The 11875-nt window shown below is 54.4% G+C and overlaps 2 protein-coding genes across 2 annotated transcripts; one reads left to right on the top strand and one right to left on the bottom strand.

Moving 5' to 3' along the window:
• Positions 1–381: 381 nt before the first annotated feature.
• NUU61_004620 (bifunctional carbamoylphosphate synthetase/aspartate transcarbamylase) lies at positions 382–7289 on the bottom strand (the record flags this gene model as incomplete). The annotated part of the gene is made up of 3 exons (XM_056655202.1): positions 382–435; positions 490–6485; positions 6587–7289. 3 exons carry the CDS (start codon positions 7287–7289, stop codon positions 382–384), a joined length of 6753 nt encoding a protein of 2250 aa, XP_056513229.1.
• A 1088-nt stretch (positions 7290–8377) lies between these two features.
• On the top strand, positions 8378–11722 carry NUU61_004619 (uncharacterized protein; the record flags this gene model as incomplete). The annotated part of the gene is made up of 2 exons (XM_056655201.1): positions 8378–8648; positions 8715–11722. 2 exons carry the CDS (start codon positions 8378–8380, stop codon positions 11720–11722), a joined length of 3279 nt encoding a protein of 1092 aa, XP_056513228.1.
• Positions 11723–11875: the final 153 nt, after the last annotated feature.

The raw sequence follows: 11875 nt of genomic DNA, 5'->3' as shown, positions 1-11875 counted from the left end.
TAAATGCCAAATAGAGAAGGTAAAAAGAAAAAGAAAACAACGCCAAAAAGAGACACGCCACGCAAAACACAAAACACACACACAACACGGAAAACACCACATAATATACATCACACATACATGGCACGGAGTCATCAAATTCATGAAACGGAGATTCGTCTAATCTATACAGCTTGCGTTCTATCACGCATACTGCACTTACGGAATATTGAGACAAGCTGGCATAACTTTTGAACCGACAGAACAGAAACCAAAGGCAACAGAAAAGGAAAAGAAGAGAATAAGAACGACATGTCTTGCGTGAGGATGTCTGTCCATGACGCTTTTTCAAGTGTCCTTTTCCCAGATGCATTATATAAAGCAGAGAGGAGAAAGGTCGATTTACGCCAGGACCAGGGCGAGCAGAGCCATACGGCAGTACAAGCCATAGCGCATCTGTAGAGACTGAGTTAGCATGGTACTAGATGGGAGATAAAGCAGAAAACGTACCTGGCGGAAGTAAGCTGCCCGCTGATCGAAGTCGACCTCCTCGGCAATCTCAGCGTTCCGGGGCAGTGGGTGCATGACTACCATGTGGCTCTTGGCGTGTTTCAGCAGCGCGTTGTCGATGACGAAGCTGTTCTTGAGACTCTCGTACTGGGCGAGGTCCGCGAACCGCTCCTTCTGCACCCGAGTCGAGTACAGAACGTCGGAGCAAGCGACGATCTCCGGGGTCAACTCCTCAGACTCCACCACCAGCTGGCCCGAGGCAACGATCTGCTGGCGGACCTCGTCCGGCAGGGCCAGGGCCTTGGGGGCGACCAGCTGAACCCGCACGTCGTAGAACTGGAGCAGCTTGATCAGGGAGTGCACGGGGCGGCCGTGCTTCAGATCACCGGTGAAAGTGATGGTCAGACCGGTCACCGTGCCCAGCTCCTCTCGGATGGTGAAGAGGTCCAAGAACGCCTGGGTGGGGTGTTCGATGGAGCCGTTACCACCGTTGATAATCGGGACGGGGGAGAACTTGGCCGCGATCTCGGTGCTGTTGGCATCGGGGTGGCGCAGCACAAGGGCGTCACCGTAGCAGCCGAGCGTGCGAATGGTGTCCTGAAGGGTCTCGCCCTTCTGGGTCGAGGAGTGCTCCGTCGAGATAGGGATAGTTCGACCGCCCAGGCGCTGCATGGCAGCGTCGAACGAGGCCGAGGTACGGGTCGAAGGCTCGTAGAAGAGCGTGCTCAAGACCCGACCCTTCAGGATGTCGAGAACACCCTGGCGCTGGACGCCAAGGCGCATCTCCTGGGCCACAGTGAACAGCAAGTGGAGGTCCGCACGAGTGAATTGATTGACGGACAGGACGTGCTTTTGACGGAACGGAGACCGCGAGAGCATCTCGTACAACGACGACGAAACCTGCGACGACGGGCCGTACAGCGGAGGTCCCAGTTCACCAACCGAGGGGGCCGTAGTTTCCAAGGTCTTGGTACGGCGGCTGGGGGTGCCGGAGACAGACAACTGTCGGTCAAGGGAACTCTCGGGACGGGGGTGCACCATGGGGGTCGTGGGCTTCTGCACAGGAGAAGATGGGATAATCCGGTGGGAGGACATGTCTGCACCCTTATTGGCATCCCGGGCAATTTCGCCATCGAGGCAAGAGGTCTTGCCCTGGAAGATGACGCGTTGCACCGAGCCGCGCATCACCTTGCCGTTGAACGGGGACCCAGCCTCGGCGCTCTGGAACAGGTATGGGCGGTCCACTTCGATCTCAAGCGAGGTTTCGGCCTGATCATGCAGCTCAAAGATCTTCTTGGGATTCTCATACAGACGAGCCACAATGTCCTCCACGGTGAGGCGGCCTTCGGAGACGGCAGTGAAAAGCAGCGGAAGCGACTCGGCAATGCCAGACACAGCCGATGCATCCTTGTCAGCAAGCTGGAACGGAATGCTGCCAATCGAGAAGACATCGATCGTGCTCAGGTGGTCCCACAATGCCTTCTGGTCCTCGGCCGAAGGTAGGAAGCCGCAGGCCGGGAATTCGTCCCGGGAGAGGAAGAGGCAGAAGATGGAAACATCACAAGTCACCTTGAGACCCTTCTCCTTGCTCAGAGCAATGAGGTTGATGTCCTCCTTGGAAGTGACGCTCATGACGTGGATGTTGCGGCTGTGGAGACTGGCCAGCAACAAGATCGAGGCGAGGTCAGTACCCTTGGCGTCAGTAAGCAGGGGCTTGCTCGAAGGCCAGGCACCAAAGTGGTTGGTAACGGTGGCCACCTTGTTGATGTTGCCCGACAGGTGGTTGAAAGGAATGAAAAGCGAGCCAACCTCTCCAGCCATCTGAATGATCTGGTCTGAATTGGTGGCAGTGGCTGAGACCGAGATGTTGAAATCGCAGTACGAGTTGTTCTGCGCATTCTGCTGGACGACCTTAAGGTCGCGGGATTCGGTAACCGAGCTCTCAACGCCCACGGGCATCACACGAATCATGCTGAAGCCAGCCGCGATAGAGGCCTTGGTCACAAGTTCGAAGTCCTTGGAACCGGGGGTGACAAGACCCGGAACGAAGGCAGCGATGTTGATAAGGCCGGGGAGGACCACGGTACGGTGACTCGTCTGGAAGTCAGTGGTTTGGATGTTGAGAGGGTAGTGACGGGCAATGGCTTCAATCAAGATCTTGGCGTTCTTGACGTTGGTGACCAGAGGAGTCTGGTAGTCGACGGCCATACGACGAGTGCGGTAACCCTTAGACATGTAGTTGGCGGGGCGTCTGAAGCGGTTGTTGGACGGCAAGTTGACGTAAAGATCGATGAGGTTGTTGGCCAAGTGCTGAGTGAGAGAGTACTCTGACTTGATGTCCTCCTCCTGACCGGGAAGGATTTCCAGGTACTTGACAGGGACACCGTTCTCCTTCAAGAAATCCGCAGTTCCAGCAGTGGCAAACAGATTGTAGCCGATCTGGTGAAGTTTCTGGATCGTAGGCAACATCTCAAGTTTGTCCTTGTATGCACCTATGGAGAACAGAATGTTGCGCTTGGGAAGGCGGAAGCCGGTGGACAGGAGTGCTTTCAGGTAAGCTTCGTACTTGTCACGACCGAACGAGGCGACTTCACCAGTCGAAGCCATCTCAACACCCAGAACGGGATCAGCACCGGAAAGACGCGAGAACGAGAACTGCGGAACCTTGACACCAACATAGTCCTTGGGCACGTTCACGGGCGGGTATTCAGCGAAGGGAATGCCGATCATGGCCTTGGTGGCCATCTCGATCAGGTCAACACCCATGACCTTGGACACGAACGGAAATGACCGCGAGGCACGGACATTGCACTCGATGACCTTAATGTCGTTGTCCTTGGCGATGAACTGGATGTTGTAAGGGCCAGTGACGTTCAGGGCGTTACCGATCTTCCGGGTAGCCTCCTCGATGCGGCGCACGGTCTCCGAGCTTAGATCCTGCGGAGGCAGAATGAGAGTCGCATCACCCGAGTGAACACCAGCGTTCTCAACGTGTTCGGAGATGAAGTGGCCAACCATAACACCGTTGCGGGCGACAGCATCCATCTCGATTTCCTTGGCGTTCTCGATGTACTTGGTGATGACGACGGGGTGCTCACGCGAAACATCGGCAGCCTGGTTAAGGTAGCTGGCCAAGTCGTGTTCCGAGTAGACAGTGTTCATAGCAGCGCCAGAAAGCACGTACGAAGGTCGAACCAACACAGGGTAACCGACCTTGTCGCAGAATCCCCTCGCTTCGTCAATGCTGGTCAACTCCTTCCAAGCAGGCTGGTCAACCTCGATGCGGTCCAACATACGAGAGAACTTATAACGGTTCTCAGCGCCGTCAATCATCTCAGGCGAGGTACCCAGGATGTTAACATTAAGACGGTGAAGGGGCAAAGCGATGTTGTTCGGGGTTTGGCCACCCATAGACATAATCACACCGGCAGAAGACTCCAGCTGGTAGATATCAAGAACAGTCTCCAGGTTAATGTTCTCAAAGTAAAGGCGATCCGCCTCATCGTAGTCGGTACTGACAGTCTCCGGGTTATAGTTGACCATGATAGTTTTGTGTCCCTGCTCGCGGAGTGTACGGATAGTGCGCACTGAACACCAATCGAACTCGACGGACGAACCGATACGGTAGACACCAGATCCGAGAACCATAATACCGTGGTCATCAAACGACAGGTCGTGCTCAGAGGCATTGTAGGTAAGATACAGATAGTTTGTGACTGCCGGGAACTCGGCCGCAACGGTATCTATCTGCTTGACAATAGGGAAGATGCCCGCCTCCACACGCATGCGGCGCACCGCAAGCTCGTTGGAGCTCAAGAACTTGGCGAGCTGACGATCCGAGAAACCCAGTTGCTTGGCCTGGCGGATCATCGGCAAAGGCACAGAGGTGGCGTTGAACGTCGTCATGGTTTTGCCGAAGTCACTCAGTCCCTTAAGTCGGGTCAAGAACCACTTGTCGATGTTGGTCAACTGCCAAATGTCATCCACGCTGTAGCCGGCCGCCATAGCGTTGGCAATGGCGAACAAGCGCTGGTCTGAAGGAGTCTGGAGTTCGCCCTTGATAGACATGAGAGCATTGGTCTCGTTGAATCCGAAGTTATGGAAATCAACGGATCGGATGGCCTTTTGAATGGCTTCCTCGAAAGTTCGACCAATGCTCATAACTTCACCCACACTCTTCATGGACGAGCCGAGCTGAGTGGACACACGAGTGAACTTCTTCAGATCCCAGCGAGGGATTTTGACCACACAGTAGTCAAGCGACGGCTCAAAGCAGGCGCAAGTGCTCTTGGTAACTGAGTTCTTGATCTCGTTTAGCGGAATGTTGAGACCCAGCTTAGCGGCGATGAAGGCCAATGGGTACCCAGTAGCCTTTGAGGCAAGGGCCGAGGATCGGGAGAGACGAGCATTAACCTCAATAATGCAGTACTCCTTCGAGAATGGGTTCAGAGCATATTGGATGTTACATTCACCAACAACACCGAGGTGACGAATGACATTGACAGCGGTGGTTCGCAACATGTTATAGTCCTCGTCTGAGAGGGTTTGGGAAGGCGCAACGACGATGGAATCACCGGTGTGGATACCGAGAGGATCGAAGTTTTCCATGTTGCAAACCGTGATGCAGTTATCTTGGGCGTCTCGCACAACCTCGTATTCGATTTCCTTCCAGCCCTTCATACTCCGCTCAATCAGCACCTGCGGACTGACGGCCAAAGCCTTGGTGCAAAGTTCCTTCAGCTGGTCCATGTCCTCAGCGAAACCACTACCTAGGCCACCCAGCGCGTAGGCCGCACGCACGATGACGGGGAAACCAATGTTCTCCACGACCTCGAGGGACTCCTCCAGAGTCGAGGCGGATGCAGACTTGGCACATTTTTCATTGATGGAATCCATGCTGCGAGCGAACAGCTCACGGTCCTCAGTCGTGATGATGGTGTCAATCGGCGTACCGAGGACCTTGACACCAAGGGACTCAAACTCGTCTTTGAGTTGAATACCGACCTGGAGAGCCGTCTGACCACCAAAGGTACAGTAGATAGCATCGGGGCGCTCGTGCTTGATAACCTTGCGGACAAAGTCGGCGTTAACAGGAAGGAAATAGACCTTGTCTGCCAAGCCCTTGGAGGTCTGAATGGTGGCGATGTTGGGGTTGATGAGAACCGTGTATATGCCCTCTTCCTTCAAGGCCTTGATGGCCTGACTGCCCGAGTAATCGAACTCACCGGCCTGGCCAATGCTCAGACCGCCACTACCCAGAACCAGGACCTTCTTGACCGACACTCTCGGGGCAGCCTTGATGTTATCAGCCTTGGCGCCACCCGGGAAGGCGACGGGCTTGTTCAGCGCCTCGGGGGAGGCAATGGTGCTCTGGATGGTGTTGATGAAAACGTCGAACAGATATTCGGTGTCCCGGGGTCCCGGGGTGCTCTCGGGGTGGAACTGAACACTGAAGAAGGGGCGGCTGGTGTGACGGATACCCTCGTTGCTCCCATCGTTGGCGTTGACGAACAGCTCCTCCCAGCCGTCCGAAAGGCTGGTGGCATCCACCGCATAACCGTGGTTCTGGGAAGTGATGTGGCATTTGCCGGAGACCATGCTTGTGCAGGGGATGTTGTGGCCACGGTTACCAAACTTCATCTTGGTGGTCTGGGCACCGACGGAGCGGGCAATCAGCTGGTGACCCAAACAGATACCGAAAACGGGCGTGCGGGCCTCCTTCAGGGTCTTTGACAAGTTGTTAATGGTGGTCGACAGCGTCGCAGGGTCACCGGGGCCGTTCGAGACGAACAACCCGTCATAGTCCTTCCCAGCGAGGTTGGGAAAATCGTAGTCCCAAGGGACAACCAGGACCTCCACGCCACGGGCAAGCAAGCAGCGCAGCTGGTTGCATTTCAAACCAACATCCAAGCAAAGAACCCGAACGGGGCGGCCCGAGGGGTGTTTCAGCGCAACGTTGTCCGGCGGCGAATAGAGATGGGGTTCGCGGGTGGAGACTGCGCGGAGAAGTTTTGGTCAGAACCCAGGCACAAAATAATAATAATAATAATAATAAGATAAAAAACCTCCCAGAATCTCCACTGGATAGAACACTCACCCTCGTTAACAAGGTTCTTTGTGTTGGGGTCCACCCAGTCGACTTGCTCAAAGTGCGATTTCCAGGTTGCCGTATTGAGGCCTTCGGGCACGTCACCGGCCCCGGACTTTTGCAGAAGCATACGGCCCAGCATGCTACCTTTTTGACGGATACGCTTTGTCAGCGCGCGGGTGTCAATGCCGTGAATAGCAGGGACACCCTGCTCCTGGAGCCACTGGCCCAGTGAGGACTGCGCCAAGAAGTGCGAGAAATCCTCGCCGGCGTAGGTTGCCACCACCAGCGCCGACACGTGGATTTGACTCGACTCAAAGTGTTTGGGCAGCGTTTTGAGAAGCTCGTCCATCTCGTCCCGCGCGGGGACACCGTAGTTGCCAATGAGTGGGAAGGTAATGACCAGGATCTGGCCGCGGTAGGAGGGGTCGGTGATGGACTCGGGGTAGCCGACCATGCCAGTCTGGAAGACCAGTTCACCTGCCACACTTTTTTCAGCACCAAAGTGGTAGCCCTGGTAGACGGTGCCATCCTCGAGCTCCAGTGCCGATAACCGGCCGCTCCCACCCCGGACGGGGATGGAGGCAGGCCGGATCACAGCACCATTGGCGGAGTTCATGGGGGGCAGCTGGTCCTGGTAGGCCACAGCACCACCTGACAAGGGGCTTGTGGGCAAAGTCGATTCCTCGAGGGAATTGGCCGGTTGGGGCATCGCAATTGGGAGGGAGGGGACAAGTCCTCTCGAGGACGAAATGAGCGAATTCAAGTCACTCTAGCACAGCATCCGCCTATATGATGTTGGGGTTGATGTAGAGAAAAGAAGAAAATGACAATGGAGAAAATGAAAGCAAAACACAAATTGGGGGGGGGGGGGGGGGGGGGGGTACTTTTTGCAGCTGCAACCAGCTGAGGTATAGAAGAAGAGAAGAAACCGCCGGCGGCAGAATAAAATTTTCGCGGGGGTCCACCGGTTGCGTTCACCGCCGCAGAGTTTTCGCCGATCGGTTGAAAGATTGGATCACTCCAAAATAATTATGAAATATTCAATTTTTTAAAACAAGGTCCTGATAATTATATTCTACATAATATCTATACTATTTCTACTCCTTATTCGATCTCTCGACTCTACGTGCATTATGCTCTCTGCAGCCAAGCGTGCTGTTGCAGGCGGTGTGGCGATCTATACTCCTGCTTGTGGAGGTATAGATGGAAGGTCCTGAGGGCCTAAATATTCCACTCATTGTTTAAAGAGCTGAATCAACCTGGTATATAATAGCAGAGATATTTTATTTGTTTTATCACCGGTTTGGGGATAGAAATACATTCAGAGGCATCAAAGTCGGTGGTTCCATGGATATCCCAAGGTACCGCACTTTCGTGTACCTATCAATATATGTCTGTACCTGGAAGAGGGCAAATGACGGAATGAGATTGTCTTCAATTTGTGTTGTTTTCATGATTTATGTTCATATTATTATTATTATCATCATTTCACATGAGGATCCCTAAGGTGTCGATCTGAGGAGACACAGCCGTCGCATGCGCAATGACGTGGGGAGCTCCGATCCCCTCCACATCCATAGCACCAGCAGACTTGGAACCTCCCGTTAATCACATTAATCGCGCTCTCTTTTGGTACTGTGATGTCGCTGTGCATGACTTATTTTTATTCTCCCTCTTCTTTTTGCTCTCCATTATCCCCTACCCCGACTCCCTTTACACGATGCTGTGAATCCCCTCGTCTTGATATTCCTCCGAACCTCGGCCATGCAAGGTTGAGGTCCACGTGAAATCTTCGACATGCTGGGTTCTCTGCTTCGTCCGAAACACCGTCGCCGCCATACTGAGCAATCGCCTCTCTCGTCTCAGTTCGCCACCCGAGACAACTCTCCATGGGTTCGAGCTGCTGCCACGCGAGGCGCGTCGAGACGCGCCCACATAATCGACAGCGAGGATGATGTGCCGGAAACCGAGGCGATGGGTGAACAATGGGATGGAGAAGAAGAAGGCGAAGAAGATGGACCGGTCGAGTCAACACCATTATTGCCCATTTTCTCTGCCTCGTATTTGGGTACGAAGGCTTCCCGACCAAGATGAACAGCTAGAACAGTTGGGATTAACCCCAATTGATATCCAGATGTCCTCCCCGTCTACGACATTACCCATGCCATCCGTCCCCTGATCGCCGACCGCTGTGAGACAACCTTGACCTGGGACCAGTTGCGCTCGCCGCAGGTGTCGCAGTTTTTGATCAAGCCCATCCAACAGAAGATCATGTCCGCGCATTTTTCGCGAGCCACGCTCTATGCGTTAATGGCCAACTGCCTACAATTCGAGAAGGAGATCCATATCAACCCAGGAAACAGTGGGACTAGCCAGACGCGGGCGATGGTGAGCGAGTTGCTTGCCATCAAGTTGTTGAAGGAATACACCACCCGTGAATTGATTGATACCCTATCCTACGAGTTCAATCCCCTGCAGGGCCAGGATTCATCGGCGGCATGGAATCTTGGTCCACAAGGCAAGCGGCTGGTGGGTTCAGCTCGCGTGTCGTGCCTAGAGGTGGCCATCCGCGCGCAGGCGAAGCGATTTTTGGCCCACCCGGTCGTGGTACAACAATTGGAGGCCATCTGGGCCGGCACTATTGTTTTCCACTCCGCTGCCGATAATCTACACCGTCGGCTGAATCGACGCCCAACAGCTCGGGGGTTGGACTATGGAACATCACCAAGCCCCAACGCTGACTTGATGACCGATCCCGGAACTGGGGCTCTACGGAGATCGGTGACCTTGTACAACCCGCGCGACGCATCGCTTTTCAAACTATCCCGACTGCGGGTGCCACGCTACCGTCAATTCCTATCCACTCTCTCGTTTGCGGTTCTCTTAGGGTTGTTTCTTGCTGTTCTGACAGAGCGCAGCCGGAGAATCACGTCGCTCGAGATTGTATTTTGGTTTTGGAGCGCCGGGTTCATGCTGGATGAGATTGTTGGATTCAACGAGCAGGGCTTTAGCCTTTATCTCATGAGCTTTTGGAATGTCTTCGATCTGGGGATTCTCCTTCTGCTTTTCTGCTACTACTGCCTGCGGATCTATGGCACCATGCTGACCCACCCTCGAAACGACCAAGTTGCAGGCCAAGCATATGACGTCCTCGCGGCGAACGCAGTGCTTTTGTTCCCTCGCCTGTTCTCGATTTTGGATCACTATCGCTATTTCTCGCAACTGCTGATTGCGTTCCGGATCATGGCCTCGGATTTGATCGCAGTCTTTGTCCTGATCGTTATTGCATGCAGCGGCTTTTTCGTTGCTTTCTTATCCTTCGGGGATAATCATTCACCAAATGCCGTGGCTTACGGCCTGTTCCAAATGCTGATGGGATTCACGCCTACTGCTTGGTCCATGTGGGACGAGTACAACGTCTTGGGCAAAACGATCCTGACCCTCTTCCTCTTTATTTGTCACTTTGTCGTGGTGACCATTCTAATCACGGTCCTCACCAACTCTTTCATGAGAATCGTCCAAAATGCGAACCAAGAACACCAGTTTCTGTTTGCTGTCAATGCCATCTCGATGGTCAAGTCTGATGCACTATTTTCCTACGTGGCGCCGACAAATGTTCTTGCCTGGATCGTCACGCCGTTCCGATATGTGATGCCGTTTGGCCAATTCATCCGACTCAATCGCACCATCATCAAAATAACCCATCTCCCCATTTTGTTCACTATCTGCTTGTACGAGAAGACGATTCTGAGTGCCCGGGTTGTCGAGCCGATGGATCTCGTCGACGCTGCGTCGCATAAAAACACCCCTACCCGCGCTCAAAAGTGGCGGCCTAGCCGATTCCGCGCCTTCAGCACCAAGGTGCCACGTTTGGTGCGCGAGCCTTCCGTGGCGACATATCGGAAGGATCAAGCCTTGGAGGAAGTATTTCGACGCACATTCGCCGATGAACGTATGCGAGGGCCAACGAGCAGTATCCGGGAGCATCAGAACCACAGTGTCATCAAGGACTGGATGCAGGAGGTTGGTTCCGGGCCTACCCACGCCCCGGATGAGCAAGACTCGGTGGAAGTGGATCATCTTGAGATGCGCCCTCGACGAGTTCAATTCCCCTTCCGCAAGGCATTGGCTTCTCGCCCGCGCAATTTCACTGAGACGACCCGCTCCGTTGCATCCAATCCTGAGGAACGAACTAGTCATCTTGTCGGCCCAGCATCCGGAACACGCCGCACTGGAAATTCGGAATCACCGGTGCGAGCCCGGCAGCTTTCACAGCATACCGACATGGAAGGCGATGATGAGCTGACCAGCGAGGATGAAGGCTCCAACGATGACAACAAGTCGAGCAAAAATCCCGGAAGCGATGATTCCATGCCCATAGGAAGTTCCGAGAAAACAACACCCAAGTTCTATACCTCTCGTCCATCAACGGCGAGGCTTGTCTCGCGCCGAAATAGTCCAACGCGCCGTCCTAAATACACACGCACGACCTCTGGGATAACCATGCTGTACAACCCCGTCGGTTCTCCGAATGAAGGAACCGAGGGCAGGTCAACCCCGCCGCGACCAGCCAGCGACACTTCTGACGATGATCGACGTCCGTTTGTCTCCACTTCCGCGGATCAAGGCACCGTGAAGAGAAGCCCCGGGGTGGCTCGCACACGAACCACCCCTCTTGGGGTGAATCCGATGTCTGTGCCCGAGCTCGATGGTCTTTATTTGTCCAATCGACCCACAGCTCGACCTCGACCGTCCCTCCTGTTTGATCTGGGGTCGGATCTCGGGGACAATAAAGCAGTGGCTGGTGGCTTCGGCGCCATCCCCTCCAGCTTCAATACTCAGATGGCGTTTGCCACGGGTGGGCTCCGACGTGACGCTCCAAACCAAACCCAGGACATGCTCAGCAAGCTGGTTCTGGCCCGCATGAACAACATCGAAGAAGGGTTCCGCGAGATTATCAAAGAGGTCAAGGACCTCCGGCGCGACGGGTCCAGTCGTAGCCAAAGCCGGGCCGACGAACTTCGTGCCGTTGGACGTGAGAAGAAGAAGCGCGGGGAGAAAAAGGATCCCAAGAAACGGCGGACCGACTCCCAGGAAAGCCGTGGCAGCAATGAGGCGGAATATCCCACCAAGTCTGATTAGCGGGTTGTTGAATTGTTTGTGATTTGCCCAGATAACCTCGCATCGAGTCTTGTACATGTGGCTCGCGGTGGGACAGAGGCTACCCAAAGGTGTTCGATCCCCATGTGTACGTCAAGATAGGCGAGCAGAAGAATTGAACACTTGTAGATAGTC

This window comes from Penicillium alfredii (genome assembly GCF_028826965.1).
Source record: "Penicillium alfredii strain IBT 34128 chromosome Unknown utg000005l_segment0_segment0, whole genome shotgun sequence".
NCBI lineage: Eukaryota > Fungi > Ascomycota > Eurotiomycetes > Eurotiales > Aspergillaceae > Penicillium > Penicillium alfredii.
The sequence above is the reverse complement of the archived record's forward strand: the minus strand, read 5'-3'. Positions and strand labels throughout refer to the sequence as shown.